Source organism: Limulus polyphemus, unplaced genomic scaffold (assembly GCF_000517525.1).
Source record: "Limulus polyphemus unplaced genomic scaffold, Limulus_polyphemus-2.1.2 Scaffold91, whole genome shotgun sequence".
NCBI lineage: Eukaryota > Metazoa > Arthropoda > Merostomata > Xiphosura > Limulidae > Limulus > Limulus polyphemus.
In genome coordinates, this window is record NW_013665701.1 from 471218 (window position 1) to 491286 (window position 20069).

General features: G+C 31.8%; 1 protein-coding gene across 1 annotated transcript; it reads left to right on the forward strand.

The window, feature by feature from the left end:
- The first annotated feature begins 9125 nt into the window (after window positions 1–9125).
- Window positions 9126–19749, forward strand: LOC111088278. The gene is made up of 4 exons (XM_022397933.1): window positions 9126–10787; window positions 12296–12384; window positions 16364–16559; window positions 19036–19749. Exons 1-4 carry the CDS (start codon window positions 9734–9736, stop codon window positions 19311–19313), a joined length of 1617 nt encoding a protein of 538 aa, XP_022253641.1. The 5' UTR covers window positions 9126–9733; the 3' UTR covers window positions 19314–19749.
- Window positions 19750–20069: the final 320 nt, after the last annotated feature.

A 20069-nucleotide genomic window follows, 5' to 3' on the forward strand; every position in this document is an offset into this window, starting at 1 on the left:
TGGATATCATTTTCGGATTCAGCGTACAGGAATTTCTGTAGAACATGTAAATATTTCAAGACAATAAAACTATCGCAGGCCTGTTTAATCGATACAATAATCGAAATTAAATCCTTATAGCAAACAGTGTAATTCCTTATACTAAATATCATTTGAACAAATAAAAAGGTACTTGAAGAAAATTAACATTAGAATAGATTATTTTGGTAAGTTCAAAAATTCTCATGTATCCTACAAATTGTATTGGTAACGTGAAAATTGCGTAGACGTATAGTATAGTGAGACAGGTCGATTTTTAAATACTTAATAAAATAAACAAAATGATAATTCGCTATTGATCTGTAAATGCATTATGTCTAGCAAACTATATTCTTCCAAAAGACCACAATTCAGGTTGGAAACATGGTAAAATGGTAGCAAAATATAATTGTGAATTTCTTTGTCTTTCACAAATCACAAAAACATAGCGTAACTGTGGCAACAGTAGACTATGTATTGATACCAGAACCATATTTTAATAACCCACATTATACATAACATTATGATTGTTTGTTTGATCTTAAACGAGTAGCGCGAGGAATTAAACCCCGAATTTTAGTGTTACAAACCCTCACACTTATCGCTGATACACCCAGAAACTTGACTTTTTGAAGCCACTGAGAAAGGCATTAATATAAGTCAAAACGTATGGCACAGTTTTGATTTTATGCTTTAACTATTCATTTGTCAAGTGCATCAGTAGTGTACAGAGTCGAGTGCGTTATATTTTGAATTAATAAACTCTCTATGGGAACGTCACGTTAACTTTAGAAAATCATGATAAATTACTCAAAGTAGAGCGTGTATTTTATGATTTAGATCAACTAGAGTTTCTACCAAAGAAACCTCATAAGTTCTGGAGAAGAGACAAAACTTTCTAAAGCCACATTAACTATACATTCATAGATATGTATAGTATAAAATATATTCAACCTTAAATTTCGATCGACAACGTTCTACAGAGGGTTGAATATATTATATTTTGAAACAATTTTGAGTAGCTAACCAGCATGACTCATGTCAATCACAAGCCACTGTTGAACGAAATGTATTAAAATTACATTTGTCATTGTTTGGCATTTCCTGAGTAGTGTGATCCCACCGAAAACTGATCGCCTTTTAGAAGTGTATGTAATAGCCCTTTCTGACGCAAATATTCATGCTCTGAGACCATAAAGGTATGTTTAAATTGGGGATTCATATCCAAGATAGATATAGCCATTATACTTAATGGTATTGGGAAACAAAGGAATATGGAACAATTTGGGGTTGAGGACCATCCAGTAATAAGTCGTGCTCCAGCCGTGGTAAACAAAATGCGGTGAGAATCCACGTTCGTAAACAAAAGTCAGAAGCAAAAGCTGTCCACGTGCCCCAGGCAACTCTAAGCAACATAATCACGAAGGATCACCTTCTCGAAAAGTGACAGAAATTGCGTGTACACAAGTTCCTTACACGACATATATGTTCAACCATCTCATACCACAACCATCTGGATAATGAAAGGGGTATTCGTGTTATTCCATACGAAGACATAAGCTGGGCTTATGAACTTTTGTGTGATCGGAGTATTGGCCATGGCACCTATCAACAGTGTGGCTACAGTGTGTACACTCTGTGAACTGGCCACTGAGTAGCCATATTAACTAGTCCACTGTATATCCAGTTAACACTTTTGCCAAAGCTAGGTAAAAACTGTCAGTACTCAACATTCCAAGCACAGCCTTTATTCTCAAACCGAATGTACGAAACAGCATATGTTAAAACACATTTCAGTTTAATGTTTCATTAAATGACACATCACAAATGTAACTTGAGTAATGCACGTTTGATAAGTTTCCTTACAAGCCAACTTACACAAAAAATCAACCAGTTACAAAACTACACAAATGTTTTTAGATAACAGTTTAATTTGCCTTGCACAAATATATTTACGTTTTTGCCCAAACCTGTGGTTTTATCAGGTATGTAACCTTATCCCAAAACATACCCTAAGAGAAAAACTAAGTTTTAAAATACTTAATAGCACTTAATAAGGTACGCTTTATAACCAAATGATTTGCTGTGAGTCTTGTTAGGGGTTGTTGTCTTTTTCCATGAATTAATGAATCTTAACAAATGGTGCTATAGATATACAATGCAAACGTTTTCACAGTTTCCAGCCCAGAGAGAGAGAGAGAAGAAAATGCAGATCTTAAATTAGGTGGTAAAGTATTTAAATAATGTCACATATGTGATGCACATAACTTAGGATGAAAGAACAGTAATACGTCAACTTAAATTTTTCAAAAGCAACTCTCTATATTCTAAAGACGTACATTGATATAAAAACAAGAATGCGTCTACCATCTTGGTTCGATCTTAGTGGCAATATATTTCAGGATTTCATAAAGCTTTAGATATAAAAGAAAAATTATGATCAAACATCAATCCACTCTGCTAATTGTATAAACTTAAAATTCCATTATTGTGCATGTAAGACAGCTATTTATTGAAAACGTATAAATATATTTATAAACAAATAATTGAACCATTTCCATATAAAACACAGTTTACTTAACCTTACCTTTAGTCTTTTCCTAGTAAAAATAGATGTTGCCATCATTTCCTGGAAGAAAAGTTCATTCATCAAACTGAAAATCCCCTTATGGTAATTCAGTCTATTAATCATTATTTCAACATGTTGGGAAAAGAAATGTCCATCCTTGTAAACTTTCTGATACATAAAACATACTTATAAACACACGTCTGCGTAGTAATATTCTAACAAACATACAGTCAAAACCAATTTAAACATAACAGCAGATATAAGAAACTAAATAAAACTTCTCATTCATTATGCACATAATTTTAATGCTCTTTAAGTAATACCACCATTCAAACTAAGTACTGGTTTGGAAACAAATACCATACTTTGTAATGTTTTTATCATAGTTTAATTATTACACACATACACAAAATTTAAGGTACTGTTGAAAGTGATCTTTTATATCTTACTACAGTGATATTGTCATTAGTTAGAATAAAAACAAATTTTAATCAGAACAAGATGCTTTAATTTTGAAGCTAGCGTAAGGAAACTATCAGAGTCTTGTAGTCTGACAAGATTATGAAAATTGCAACAAAGTATGGGTATCGGTTACATAAACTGTAGTCTGATAGTTTATGTAACCAATACTCATTCTTTGTGGCAATTTTCATAATCTTGTCAGACTACAGTTTATGCAACCGATACCCATACTTTGTTGCAATTTTCTATTTAGCGCTTCCTTTTTCTTCACTTAAAATATTTCTATTTCACCTATTACCAAGACATGAACCAGGAATATAGTTCATCCTCTTCACATTTAATTTTTTTTTAAATTACCACTTTATATGTTTTCAGACATCTTATAAGTCAAAGAAATCTTTGCGGTTCCTTCCGATACTTCCCTTTGTTTCTTTGTCTGTGATATATATATTTAAATAATTCCTTTTACAATAATCACTCTTGAAATACAAAAGGTTTGCCTTTAAATTTACTATGCTTATAGGTCGTTAAATTGAACGAAATTCCCTTGTAAAAAATCTATCGAACACAAGACTTATAGATTTCAAACACTTTATATCACTAATTTTCTAACAGGTATGACTCAATACTTTCAAATAACTACTGTTTGGACACCACTAATACTGAAACAGGCAGAAATTATGATTATGTATATACTACATATGTGTGTTCGAAGGCAGGACCGCTAACAATTTCAAACCATAACATTAACACTCTTTGAACAATATGATGTCCTCTAACAACATTAACACTCTTTGAACAATATGATGTCCTCTAACAACATTAACGCCCTTTGAACAATATGATGTCCTCTAACAACATTAACACTCTTTGAACAATATGATGTCCTCTAACAACATTAACGCCCTTTGAACAATATGATGTCCTCTAACAACATTAACACTCTTTGAACAATATGATGTCCTCTAACAACATTAACACTCTTTGAACAATATGATGTCCTCTAACAAAATGTGAGTCATGACTCGTGGTTGTGAACACTTAGCAATTTCATACCAGAAGAAAGAGAAGAGGGCTATAATGGATAAATACAAGTTATCCTTAAAAATATACTTTTAAATATACCTTATACTTTTACACATGCAGTTAAGATCCTACTTATATATTATATCATATAGAAAATGAACAGTTAAAACAACTTTGAAAGTATTACATTTAGTCTATAAAACTTGGCTCACAAGTATCTAGTCAACCAGGTTATTTAAAAGAAGATACTTCAGAAGAGGAGAAAAATAGATATGGGATTCTGAGAGTAGTAGAGTCTCGTGTTTTTTTGCCCCTTCGCCATTTATTGTTTTATCTACTTTTAAAAAAGTATCCAATACTAAGAGGCAGAACGTACATTCATTGATGACTGAGAATGTCTAATCGAAAGTAAGACAGTTGTACGTTGTTGGACGTTCCTCAATAGTAGCTCAGAATTGTAATAGGCCTAATAAATAATATAAATTCCATTAAGTACTGTTATAAACATTGAATAATATAGTTTTGTGAGAGGGCGTATTGTTTTGTATAAACCGAATAATTTGCATAACTTTCTCGAATTTTGCAATAAATGTTCGATACTAAAATATATCGTTTCTACAAAACGAACTGATTCTGCATGACAGGTCGATTTTACATAACAAGTTAAAATATGAATTGATTTTTCATAATTCTGCATATCACATATTCTGCATAACGCGTGGAAAGAAGTGTATAAGCATTGAAAATACAACCTGAATAGACACCACAAGAGGAAAGTGTCCAAGACTCGTAATAGTAAAATATGAACAACACAAAGAAAGAAAGAGAATAAATTCTTAAGAAAAAAGGAATTTGAAAGAATAGATTTAAGAGGAACGAACTAGAAGAATAAGAAAGAAATTTTCTAAATTGTCTAAAAGAGAGAGGAAGAAGAAGTTAAGTATGAGATGTGATAACAGTTGAAGACCAAGATTTTGAATGGGATGAAAAAGATTCAGAAGTGATTCAATGGAGGTCACAAACTGGGATAAAATATTTATAGGTTGATAAGTAAAGAACCAGAAATAAAAATATTGTATAAGAAAAGAGAAGAAGTGAAAAATATTTTATGGAACAAAGGTAGAAAATATGAGGGACAGGATACAGAAAAAGGAGATCAATAGAAAACAGAAATGTAAAATAACAGAAAAGAAAAGAAGGACGCATTGAAATGTTAGTGTGGAACGTGATGGGAATGCTTTGTAAAAATATGGATTTTTGAGAGTTTGTTTGGAAACATGAAGTGGTGATCCTACTGGAGACATGGTGGAACAAAAATCGATCTAACACATTATGCCCGCAAAAAAGCGTAGCTTAAATGGCGTACGTTAAAATGACAGAATAAGGACAATTCAAGAGAAGGGCATGAAAACTACGGCAAATGTTTTGTGGGTCGCGGCTATTTTGATATAACTGCTTAACTCCTTCGCGTTTTGCATAACGCTGATATTGAAATAGATGCCAATTTTGCATAATGTGTTCATTATGCATAACACATCGACCCTAAATAACATGTTATTATACGAGTGGATTCAGTATAACAAGTGAATTTTGCAAAAAAAGTTAAAATACGGGTTGATTTTGCATAACGTGATAACATAGGACCGAGTCTGAATAACAGGTCAATTCTTCATAATAGGATGCAAACCATATCGATTCTGCATAACGTCAAGTTTATTCTCTATGATACTTTTTGATAAATCTTGGGCTATTTGAAAAAAATTACGGGTCAGACAAACAAACTTACGAAGACGCAACTTTATCTAATAAAACTACACGTACGTAACTTTATTTAATAAAATTACACGTACAGTAAACAATAAAGTAAAGTAAAGTAATATAATGGTATTTATAATAGTGTACAGAGTATGAAACAGTTATGAGCGTTCAGTGTATGACATGGTTTTACTAGTTGAAACAAAGAAACTCACAAAAACGAAGAATAAAACCCGTAGTAAAGAAAAAGCAGCTAAAAGATGTTCATAGCAAGAAGTCTGTGAAACGAACCGAAACTAAATTATCGCAAAGTAAAGTAAATGCAAAGTTATGATGAAGGCAAACGTAGCTGAATATACAGAAACGTCTGAATGCATGTTCACAAAGTGATGAGCATATGGTTTGAATGAAATGCACATGCTTATTTTAGGCCTAAATAAGTCGAGGAAGCCCATAAAATTGTATTTAGTGTAATTTTCATTTTGGGGAGAAATCACACGCGGGTTAGGTGTTGTTTGTGTGAAATACTTGGCAAATAAAACGTAATGACAACAACGACATTGTGTCACCGTGTAGCATACTCGTTACATTAAGAAGTTTGACATATCAAGAAACAGATAAGGCGATTCTGAATGGAAAAGCCAATATGCAATCCGGATTCCTCGGACAAAAGCCTTTCTAACGATATGAGATTTGTAGCGTTTGATCGAGAAATTTGCGAGAAAAGTTCCGGACAGACAAACGTAAGCGTTGAATATTATTTCTACCCGCCGTTCGGAGGTCTTCTACCACGAATGCAATGTTTCACCGTAACAGTTTTATTAGGATTATCCAACATTGATTGATAAGGCATAAATTTCTCGATTAAAATGCTCACTTCTTGAGTTTCCACCCATTCGATAAGCACAAACAGCACTCTCACATTAGTCTGAAACTTAATAACACCTAATTATTAAAGTAAAACTAAGTCAAATTTAATATCCTAAAATACAGTACCTCGCGTTATTGTTAGATGTTTGTTGCGAAACTTCTGGCTTAAAACTGCCGGTTGGAAAAGAGGCTATTAGCAACATGTGATTTCGTTTACTTGGAGGAAAATGAAAATATAATTGTAAATATAAATAACATATTCCTGAAAAGGACAATGGAAGAAATTAGCAATTTATTTATAATCTTGTGTAAACAAATTTCACAAATGATTCCGCCAAGACCGTAATTTGCACATCCGACTTCTCTAGGGTAATGTCTTCTCTTTACGTCAGATATGTCAATAAGAACTAATAAAAAATAAAACTAGAAATCACTGACACGTCATGAACTTTCTTTTTTATCCAGATTTTGAGAATATTCTAACATTTTCCTATTTCTAAATTTAGTAAGAATCAAGATACCTAAGTATAATATACAATGAAAAACTAATTTGAAATATTAGAAGAGAGCAGTTTAATAAGAGTCAGTACAATCTGTAAGGAAAACAAAAACACTCTAGAACAACCTCCAGTTAACACTGTAGTGGCACACAGTTCGGACTATATGAAGACATGAATCACAGTGTGTGCATAAAGTAAGAGAAATCACAGTGTGTACATAAAGTAAGAGAAATTACAGTGTGAATACATATTGTAAGACAAATCATAATGTGTAAACATAATGTAAGAGAAATCACAGTGTGAATACATATTGTTAGACAAATCATAATGTGTACACATAATGTAAGAGAAATCACAGTGTGAATACATATTGTTAGACAAATCATAATGTGTACACATAATGTAAGAGAAATCACAGTGTGAATACATATTGTAAGACAAGTCATTGTTTGTTGCTCTTTTGGAACCTAGTGTGCCACAGTCTATAGAGTTGTCATATATACATGTATATATAGTGACTTCACCTACTACACACACATTGTTTTCCTATTGTTTCACAATGCACTTTTCCTGTAAGGAGCATTTCTCTTAAACAGCCTAACCTCAACCACTGTTTCTATTATATAAATAAGTTTGGAAAGGTAGTACACGGGGCAAAAGTTTATTTGCAATGTTGGAAATATCTATGTACGAAACCACTATAGAAATTTATCACGTAACTTTTCCTCCTTATACGTTTTTGTTTTTTTCATATTCAAGATCCACAGCTCAGTACAAACTATGAATAGATGGTCATATTGATAATTCAATAAACAATAAATGTTTATAAAAGTTATTTTCAACTACTGTCTATTTTTCTTGGCTAAGTCGCGTAAAAATAATATATATTACAACTCTTATCAATTATGTATCAATATATAGAAACACAAGAAAGACCACTTTAGAGTTGGAGTTATCACCATACAAAGTTAAATTACTGTATCTTAACAATAGAAAAACATAGTGTTTACAGAAGTAAACAGAACAAATTTAATTTCCTAGGGTGGGAAATCGTATTTACACATAAAGATGTTGATTATTAAAAACTCTGTTTAACTCGTTTTCTAAACATTACATATACCTAAAGCCTCTTTATTAATATCATTCTTTGCTAGCCGTTACGTAACGTTGTTTTACTTAATTCATTGTTATCATTCGTTGCTAGCCGTTGCGTAACGTTGTTTTACTTAATTTATTGTTATCATTCTTTGCTAGCCGTTGCTTAACATAATTTTACTTAAGTTATTGTTATCATTCTTTGCTAGCTGTTGCATAACGTTGTTTTACTCAATTTCTTGATGGGTCGGTCATTCCTGAACAGCAGAAAGTTTCCGCATGGATAATGCTTATAAACATCACCATCAGTTATATGCTTTTGTCGTAGGTAATAACGTCGATTCAATGAACTTTTGATCCTTGTATGTAAATACTTTATTCAGGAAAATCGTACTTTGAATTCTATACATTATTTTGAAACTGTACAATATAATGATCTATCTTATATTCACTAATTAAGACAGGTACAGTTCTCGAAAGCATTAGAGTTTTATTGCGTTTTTTGTTTACTGTAAATTACGAGGTTTTTTATTCTATGTTTCATTTTGACTACCATGAAGATATTTTCAATTATTCTTGTACGTATCAATAGTTCGAAATTTTCATTTCCAAGAGTACTTCTGCTTTGTAAGTTGCGGCATTCCTTCATATTCTAAATTATTCCCTGACCATTTTCTCTTAGAAACTTCAAAACGTGAGGGTTTGTGATATGGTTACTTGTACTTCGATACGCATGAGCATTCACATTCATCCACAAGCGCTCACTTTGTCACTGGTCGCAAGAGAATCGAGTTGACGGGCATACCGAGTAGACGTCGTTTTCTGTATTAATCTTTTGTTACGACTGAAGCTACTAAAGGATTTGTCAATACTAGCCCAACAAGTTTTTGATTCTATTCTGAGGTTAAAGGAACTTAAACATTGGGGATTATTTGATGATATATTTCTAGTTTATCGGAAAATACTAACGTTTGTTCAAAAACTAATGTTCCTTGTCTGCAATTCTTTCGTCAGTTCTTTTCTAATTGAGAACAAATCTACAAATTCGACTTTTTCTTAGAGAAATTCTCTTCTTTACGATAAATTCGACACCTATAGATGTTTAGAGTTTCGACCGAGTTCTCCAAGTGTCTGTGTTGGATCGAGCCAACAGCTACTACCGTTAAAAAGAACAAGGATCGTGTTCTCTATTACTAGTGACAAGAGGTCGACTTCCTCTAGGAAACGACCCTATCAATTTAAAAATAATAAACTATCTTTGGTAACAACTCATTCACTTTTGAGAATTAATGAAGTCTCAACTTTAGGAACGGAGATTCAACGATATCAAGATCAAACTGTGAGTACACCTCAACGGACAAAGGATCTACAACCCTTGCAGTGAACAACCCTATAAAATTTACCCTTTTCCAAGATTTGAGATTTCTAAGTTACTAAAATGAGCCATGAAACCAGAAATGATGATCTTCATTCACAAAATGATTCATCTTCCAGTAAAAGTGAAGATTTTCTTCCATTAATTTCATCAGCAAATGATGATGAGACTAGATCTTTTGTAAAGAATTTCCAATTTTCTGCTTTATTAAACAATTCTGAATCGCCTGTTTCAGTTAAAACCGGTAAATGTCCAACTTCTGTAAAAAGTATTAAGACTTCTGTTAAGCATGAATGTCCAACTTTCATTAAGAATTCTGAGATTCCCATTGTTGTTGAGAAAAATAATTGTTTATCTTCTTTAACGATTTCGGACGTTTCTGCTTCTGTTAAAAGTCAGAAGTGTTCAGTCTCTAAAGCCATTTCCGAAGATTCCGTTTCTTTTACAGAACATGAAAGTCCATCTTCTATTAGTATTAAGACAACGGGGGCTCTTAGCTCTATCAACAGTAATGAGAACACAACTTTAACAAGAAGCAGTGAAGTGTCACAAATAAAAAAAGGTAATACTTATTTAGATGCTTCGTCCTGCGGCGTAAGTGAGATTAGACGATATAGTGCAGTCTGTTCACACAAAGGCAATTTTGGTTATATCCTGAAGGGAAGTAGCCAACAGCGACCATTATTGTGGGAATGTCCCAGGCCTAACGCAACTTGCAGAGAAAATCGAGCAAAGAGAAAGACCTCGCGATCCCGATCCATCGAAGCTTCTTGTCGACTTCTCCACGCTGAGTCTCCGCACCGGTTGCGGCAACGATTCGCAAGTATTCCAAATGACTTTTCTATGTTGCATTCCAATCTTCAAGACGAACGTAACTTTCTAAGATTGCGAAACTTTTCCGTGTCATCTAAGGGAATTTTCAACCATGGTGACACTTTCCGCTCTAGAGTTGACAGGAGCTTACCTTGCCAACTCTCAAAGTTGGCACATTCGGTTACAGATTCATTTGAAAACAGTGGATTTCCTGTTGCTGTTGTCGGAACAACAGAAGTTGGAAAATCTTCACTAATTTACCAGTTCACAACTTGTGAAAATATTTGCGAATATGAGAATTCAGGTAAAAATAAACCTTGTTTGTCTGTTTACTTTTTAATAGTTTATTTAATGGTATAAAAAGTTCTGAAACGCTATTTTTTAGTGGCTTTACACGTAGAACAGGGCTGAAGAAAGCATTAATAGTTTATATATGAATTAAAATTATTTAGAAAAAGTCAGTCTTCGATTTATTTACTCGGGAGGAAATTTGTAAGGAATCTTTCCTATTTCATCAGTTGCATGTTCAAACCGTTTAAAATATTTTGTATTTCAAGTTTTGCTTAAACGTGGAACTATTTTAAAGGATCACCTTAATTTTCTGTTTTTTTATTATTTTATTACATTGGACAAACCAAAGAATTTCAACCGTTTATTTTGTTTAAACACAGAAATATTTATTTTTTCCTAATGTTTTGAGTTTTTTATTTGTTTGCATTACATAGAAAGAATTTAATTATTCTTTCTATTGTTTTGGTAGGATCACGAAACAACATTAAATATTTGTTTTGTTAGTTTTGTAAATTATATTACACAACATGAGTTGAAAAAGTTTGTAGTTTTTCTAAAATATTTTACACAACTTCAACTGAACAAAGAATGTCTGTCTTACATGTATGTGTGTGAAGGTCATCATATCTCAGTTATATGTTATGTTTCTTAATATGTGTAAACATTTACAAAATACTAGATATTTTAACTTATTGTTTTATAATATGTCTATATTTTATACTTATTAAGTGGAAATAGTTATATTTGATATAATATATATTTGTATTTTTTATAAGAATCAGATACTTAAGTTAATATGTATGTTCATTTAAGATTAGAAAATGCTTGAAACACGTTTTGTCTCTCCAGCTTGTTAACAAGTAACAAAGTTTTTCAAGAGTCTCTTCTTTTTTTTAGTTTCTTTAAATAGGGACAAACCTTGAAACAAAATCGTCTCTTTACATTATTTTCACGTAACAAGACCTTTTATATTATTTTGTTTTCGCTTACAAAATATAAAACCTCAGTTGAATAAATAAAATAAATAGATAAATAAGCTCAAATAATCTTCCTAAACAATTGTAATTAATTTGTGAAATTTGTGATGGATGAATGAAATCTCCTCGAAATCACTCTCAAATCCCTAATGTTGACATAAATAAGCCTTCTTTGTCGACCCTTTGAATAATATACTTTTACGTGTTTTCTGCAAGTTTAACTTTTAGATATTCAAATAGTTTTAAAACATATAGTTTGAAATCAAATGAATTCATTATCCATCTGCAACCTAAATATACCACAGATACCATATTTTAAACAGATTTTTTCATTATAAGATTAACTAACGTATTGTCATAGTTGGTACATTTGCAAATCTTAGAGTGGACTTTAGTGAATTAGTGACGTATTTATTTAAAAAAGATTGATAAAGCAATCCCGAGAAGCTGAGTGACTCTGTAAGTCTTATCATCTGACACATATGTAACCTCTTAATTGTGTTTCAATAATAACAGTTCTCATTGGGATGTTATTTGTCAACAGAGGAAGAAAGATCTAAAACAGTTACAGTGGTGTTAAACCAAGAGGAATCAAAACTGTTATTTCTTGAAGAATGTCTCCCTGAAGATAAGGTGAGCTTTTTATTACTACTATATTTCTTGGTGAATGTCTCCTTAAAGACAAAGTGAGCTTTTATTATCCTATAATTCTTTAAGAAGGAATTCTTGAAAGCAAGGTGAGCTTCCTTATGGCTATATTTTCAAAGTTAATGTTTCCCTAAAGACAAGGTAAGCTTGATACGTATCTCTACATTCCAACAAACGTTATGTCCTGGTTTTATTGCTATTAGATAAGAGTTTATACAGCCATTCATTAGGGACTGTCATGAAGTATGTTTAATCTGAAAACTTCAAGGTTCAACAAGTTGTATTGCATACTATATTTCGTCTTTATGCTATCTGTACTTTAAAATGCAACATATTAACTACTTTGTAATACTTATCCACATCTGTTGGAAAAGAAAGTTCTGGCATAATATTAAGCAAAAAAGTGCGTAAATTGCATATATTATGTCGTATTTTACATTCAATAACTATTACTTATTTAAAAAGCATCAGCCCTCCAGTGGCACAGCGGTATGTCTGCGGACTTACAACGCTAAAATCCGGATTTTGATACCCGTGGTTGGCAGAGCACAGATAGCCCTTGTGTAGCTTTGTGCATAATTATAAATAAATAAACAAACATACAATCTGAGCGTCAAATTAAAAGAAAGCTTTCATATAAAAAATAATCTTGTCAAAAAGGCAGCGTACTCACATGTTCTAGTATGTGAAAGAACTCAGATAATAAAACTGGATTACATTACTTCCTGTAACATATTCATGCAAACCACACTTTTGCATCGTACAGAAATACTATTTTTTTATTTTGCGCTATTTACCCTTATTTTAAATCATATTATTTTTATTGACTTTGGATACGCCGAAAGCAAGCTTATCAAGAAAATTATATCAACATATTAGGGCCATAAAAGGTGTGGTATTATATAGCTACAATGTTCAACTGATTTTATACATTTAAATGGTAATTATATTTTTATCCTTAATTCAATTAATGAACATTGTAAAGATCAGATTATAGTCTAAAAGTTACATAAAAAGAAAAACTCAGAAGTATTTAATTCAAAAGAACAGAATGTTATCATCCACAGGTATCAGTGCGATATTTTGTTTTATTTTCCGATAGTGTAACTGCTTTCGGATACTTTATTGAAAATTCAATGATTATATCTTTTTTCTTTTAATCATAGTTTAGTTAAAAAGTGATTTTGTGTATAGAATTTCACATAGGTTAGCAAAATCTAGAAATATTGATTTGTGTGGAATACACTATTTGTGGCTAATGTTTGAACATTCATGATCTGTCGATGGAATGTGAGAATGGTCTGTCAACTGGACTTGTTATCGTTGTCCACATAATGTTAAAAATATCTAATTAATTAATTATTTAATGATTATTATCTTTCGATAAAATATTATTTGGTTGTCTGATTAAGTGAAGGTTACATAAAGATTTTTCATTAGTCGTGTCACTCCGCTTTCAAAGGTTACCCAAGTCAACAATAAAAGGCGAAAATAAAACGAGCATTATTAATTGCTATTTGAAATTTGATTGTTTTGTTAGATTTCGCGCAAAGCTACACGGGGGCCTATCGACGTTAGCTGTCCCTCATTTTAAAGTGATAGATTAGAGGGAAGACATCTATTCAATACCACCCACCGCCGATTCATGGGCTACTCTTGTGAGAGCAGATAGTGAGGTTTAAATTCCACTCTTATAACGCACCCACGGTTTCAAAATAGCGCGATTTTGTTTTGTTTTTGGAGGCAATGAGACGACACCCGTGGAACATCAGCTTCACAGTCCGGCATGCTAACCACTTGGGAGCGCTGCCCGATTTGGAATCTTCAGACCACCTTCCATTTAAACGTCGACTGAAAATATGACATATATTGGTGTTTCAACCAACAGGCGTTCAATAAGGAAGCAGTGAAAAGCTCTAGCTTAAAAATATTTTGCGAAATATACTTACAGTAAAATTTTTCTTTTTAATGTTTCGAAATATATGAGAATACGTTATCCGATTCTCTTTGTCTTTATCTTATTAATGCCAGATGATGACATTCAGTTTTCTTTATACTATGTGATCATTCGTCTTTGACAAACAAACTTTCGATAATTAATTTTGGAGGGTGTTTATGCCCAAGAATTAAATACAGTACAGCTTTATATTAATTTAAGATATCAATTATTGAAATAATGTTTTCTTATTTCAAACAAAGCTTCCCAGTGTTATACGGTTTGCCCTTACATCTTGTATTTGATTTTATTCACAGCTTTTATTGTACACCATTTCAACTTATTTTCAAATTTTTTTGCAATCCGTTGCTAACGAGTTCTTAACATTTCAAAGTATTTTTACGCAATTGAACTTGTTTAAAATTATATTTTATCTACTTGACGACAGTTTTATAATTTTACTCTAGTTCGCTGTCAAGTATACAGGCAATCAGTGTATTTAAATCTACTTTAAGTGTGATTACAATAAAGGGCCTATACTCTTATTTTTCTAACTTAAACTTATTTTCTTCTGTAAAATGTGGTAGTAAATTCCAACACAAGCATTTCAACTACACTTATAACTAAATAATTTGGTATCTTCGCTTAAATGTATCTGATTGTGAATAATTAATGAAGTTTTGAAAGGTGATTACTCTAGGAATTTTTTAACTATTCATATAACATCCGAAAACTGGTTTTTGATAACAACTTAACGTCTCTCATGTAACATAATATTCAATTGTGTATTTATTTTTTGTGATAAAATATATTTTATTCAATTAATTGCAATAAGGTACTACTGAGTATTGATTACAGGACACGAATAATATTATTACACGGTCTGAAAGCGTTTTTTTTTTATTATTTAACTGTATTGGTGTTAATGTTATGTTTCGGGTACTAAATCTTCTGCTTTCTTCACACCTCTTTAACAGACGTTGTTTTTTGTTGAATTTTCGCGCAGAGCTAACTGAGGGGTATCTGCGCTAGCCGTCCCTAATTTTGAAGTGATAGTCTAGAAGGAAAGTAGCTAGTCAACACCACTGCTAACTCTTGGGATACATTCTTACCAAAGAATACTGGGGCTGCCAATCACATTATAACGCTTCTACTGTTGAAAGGGCGAACACGTTCGGCGATGGGTTTAATCCCATGACTTCGCAGGTTATGAGTCGAACGCTCTAACCACTAGGACTCTATCAGATCTGTTTGTGATATTTTAGTTATTGAAATCTAGTAATCAATTTCAGTAGATAATGCATTCATCATTTGATATCTAGGTTTAAATTCCTCGACATTACAGAGATCTGCAAACTTGAAATAAGCGGTAGTTTTGGTACCCAGAATATTTTACTTAAAATATATTCTATACAGGATCATATACAAGATCCTTCTTTAAAATTACCATGCCATTTTTTTAAGATGTTACTCATATTCATATTTGTGTATTAACTTATTTGTAATGATTACTTCCCATCTTCGTTGAGAAAATGCTAAAAATAAGTAAACGAGACAGATTTTAACAATTATAAATTATTCTAAGTAAACTAGTTTGTAATAATTTTAACTACAGACCACAAACATAGTATTACAAAAGTCTGTCATTCACATTCTAAGTAAACTAGTTTGTAATAATTTTAACTACACACCACAAACATAGAATTACAAAAGTCTGTCATTCACATTCTAAGTAAACTAGTTTGTAATAATTTTAACTACACACCACAAACATAGTATTACAAAAGTCTGTCATTCACATTTCTAGTTACTTCCAATTATATATATATAAAGTTATTTATGCTTATAAGCTCATAATTATATTTTTATACAGATATTTTTTTATGAAATCATGATGAGGTAAGAAAACATCATGGACGTAATGAACCTGATATTTTGTATTTTGATATAATTAGATTAGGCCATTACATTAGTTATTTTGTATCAAAAAATCTTCATAATAGTATAAATACATTTTTATCTTCAAAGGACCCAGTGAATGATATGTCAATCCAAACATGTGACGCCCACGTGGTAGTTTATTCTGTTGTGAGCAGGTTCAGTTTCCAAAAGGCCAGGATGTACTTAGGTTCCTTAACAACCTTATCTGAAACAGCTGACAAGGCTGTAATCCTAGTGGGAAATAAGACAGATCTTGTTCGTCTGAGAATCGTTTCTACTAATGGTACGTATTTATCAATCCGCTTTTCTGTGTTCTTGTCTGTTTCATCTACTGTATATCTAACTCGTGCTGCAGGAAGTCATTTCTAAATCATAATTGTTTGTTATATTCTATAGATCCATAAACATTGATTATAAGGTTGCCTGTTTTTTGTTGTTTTTCTTCTGATCTCACCATTACTGTTTCCCAGGTCTTAACTGATTGCGTCTTTTTATAACGTTTTATAACATTTCTTCTATACTAAAGTCACGCCCGTGAGACTGCTTTGTGCGCATAGCTTTGTATACTAGCCAGAAAGCTAGTATACCAGGCGCCTTTTTTATTTATTTGTTTATATCTTGTTAGCTCTTTATATTAAATAAAAAAGAATGCACGGACGTTTTCCCTCACGTTCTTTAAGGGTTTATTTGGTGCCAGTTTTCAACTCTAGTGCTGGATTCTTTATCAGTCCCAATTTCGTTAAGCGAAGGCTAACTAGATAGTTGTCAGTCTGGAGCAAATATACAAGATGACAAATGATACGATTTAATTCATTGAAAAAAATTACATTATAATCATGAAATTTTCTTAAAGATTAATATTATATATATAATTGTAAAATAAATATTTTTAGAACGTTAGATTCCCCCCAGAATTAATGGTGACGATGTCGTTGTTCTTGTTATTTTTATCATTCACTAAATACACGTATGAATTATTTTTTGCACTGTTCTTCATTATTTTGAACAAAGGAATTAAAAACTATATTCAGTTAACATCTTCATTTATCCAATGGTGGGAGGGGCATAGGTGTATGTGTTGTGGTTGTATGTCTTCTTTAATTTTCTTATCTTCACTTCATAACTCCTATTCATGGCTGAGGATGTTGTTGTTTCTCCTAGCATATTTGACTACTGCCAATGTGTCTGTAATATAATTTCTTACTATTTCTTCGCTGCATTTTATTTTATTTGTAATCCCACAATCACTATCAGTTTAAAACGTTAGTTAATCTTTTTTTTTATATTGTTTGTATTCTTTCATCCAACTTAATTCGTTCACTATTATTCAGTTGAAGCTATAAATTTCTTTATGGTTTTAATATTTGTGCGAACTATATTATATCGACTTAATAAACATACAAAAAAACACATCAAAAGATCTCAATTTAGTATTCTTATTTTTATTTAGTACCTTTCAAAAATACGAAATATCTTGTAGGAAATATTAACTAAGTTGTAAACCGTTTTATGATATATATTAAGAATAGGTTAAATGATAGGGGAGGGAAAATGTTATAATTGAAGCAAAACCTTCACACATGGTGTAATATTGGATGTTCTAATTAACGCAATTAAAAGGCATTACCTCAAGGCCTTCATTACTAAATTGACTGGACATTTTTTTCATGTTGGAGACAGTGAAAAGCTTCTAAAGCTTAACTTGAAAATTAAAGTACTTCTTTATAATTTTTATCTAAGCTTTAATTATTTTTGATATTTTTACAACATATAAATGCACTGTTAAAATCTCTTATAATATGCATTGGAATTTGTTTTCATAGACTAAGATAGTAATAACAAAAACTAATATGCTTTTCTGTATATAACCACAGCTTTATTGCAAAATAGTGCGATTTTCACATCTAAGCTTTAGAATGGAATTCTTAGTAAAATTATGTTCTGGTTTCTTGAGCTTGATACAGTATTTAATATTGTTGTGTTTTTTGTTTTTGTCTTTTCAAATTCATACTTATAAAACGACAGTTACATCTTGAAGTTCTTACCCTTATAAATATCACAGATCACAGCTAGTGTAGTTTTGTATGCAAAAATAATGATAACAGTATGAGTGTAAAATGTTCCAAAATTAGACATTTTCTAGTAGGACTACTTCCTATCCTACTATTTGCATAATGTCTTTTAAACTAAGTTTCTAAGCTATTTATGCAATAGATTATTTTGTCATTGACTTTGTTGTCTAGGAGGTCCCTAATAAAACAAAATATTTATACACACACACATATATATACAGATTTTCGCACTTTTCTGACTTCAAAAAGCACATGAATAACTTTTGTTTTCAACGTAGTAACCTGCATGACCTTGGGAAAACTTTCGATTCAACAGAAAATACTATATCCGGAAGGAGTACCATGTTAAAAACTTTCATGGGAAGAAGTCGAAAACACTTGTTTTGATGTTATACAAACAGTCTAAAAATAAAAACTGCACTCATTATCTTTCTTCATTCTAGTGTCCAGTTGAGTTTTATTTGTATCTTTGTCACAGATTATGGATTACTTCTGATCAACAACTATAAAAAGGAAATGGTTGAAAACACAATCAGGATTTACAAAAGATTTTATTAACATAAATTAGACAAACATGCAAGGTTACGCAAAGTTATAGTTGATATGACAAGATATTCAGTTTTTGTGAAGAGAGGACCAAAACTTTAGTATATTCAGATAGAAATAAAAATGTTATATCTCCTACAGAAGGCAGAACAGTTGCAAAGGCTTATGGTTGCAAGTTTATCGAAACTTCAGCAGGCATCAACCACAACGTAGACGAACTTCTGGTTGGAATCCTGAGCCAAATCAGACTAAAGCGCCAGTATCAGGAACAACTAGCCAAGAAGCGAGAGTCGGTCACCTTTTCCAAAAGCTTAAAACAACATCGACGTTCTTCTGTGAATCCCAAGAAAATCATCAAACGAGTATTTGATAGAGCCATCTGGCGATCAAAATCCTGCGATAATCTTCATGTTTTATAGTTATGGTTCTTAAATGGACTTATAGTTATGCTTAATACATTGATATGTTGGTGGTTTAGTGAGAAAATAGTCTTGCCTTTAACGCTATAAGGGAATAGAAAACCAATTCTTACAGTCGATTCAACCAATCTGGTCAAAATATATAACCCAAAGATCGTTCGCTGATATAGAAACGAAATGTTACTTTAATAAATTTAATCTTTGGAATAATTATCCTCTTTCCTTGTTTTAGAACTTATGAGTAGTGTTAATCTCTAATGAAATATTTCAGAGAAGAAAGAAACGTGTGCCTTTGGGATTGTCTACATGTCAATGATAATAAAAGAAGTTTATAAGGAAGTCTGTCGTACAGATACATTGCTTGCATAAGAATTTGTTTGTAATTAAGCACAAAGCTACACAATGGGCTATCTGTGCTCTGCCCACCACGGATATCGAAACCCCTATTCTAGCGTAGTAAGTCCGCAAACATACCGCTTTGCCACTGTGTGGGGAGGGGGGCTTCCATAAGAAACGAGGTTTCATATAAATTTCTGCAATGTATTCCCCCTAAAGAAAATATCGAGCCGAAAATGAAAAGTTAATTAAAAGGCACTGTTAGTGTTTACATGACAAACACCTACCTTTCTCCTCTTCAGTTTGATTAATCGATACAGTAAATAAGAGAAGTGTTCACAAAAAGGCACTGTTAGTGTTTACATGACAAACACCTACCTTTCTCCTCTTCAGTTTGATTAATCGATACAGTAAATAAGA

Bases quoted from the DNA above. Each gene is read 5' to 3' on its own strand.
- LOC111088278 (XM_022397933.1), top strand. From the start codon at position 9,734: ATGAGCCATGAAACCAGAAATGATGATCTTCATTCACAAAATGATTCA. The intron at 12,385-16,363 runs GTGAGCTTTTTA...TTATCTTCAAAG, and splicing joins AATGTCTCCCTGAAGATAAG to GACCCAGTGAATGATATGTC. The intron at 16,560-19,035 runs GTACGTATTTAT...TATCTCCTACAG, and splicing joins GAGAATCGTTTCTACTAATG to AAGGCAGAACAGTTGCAAAG.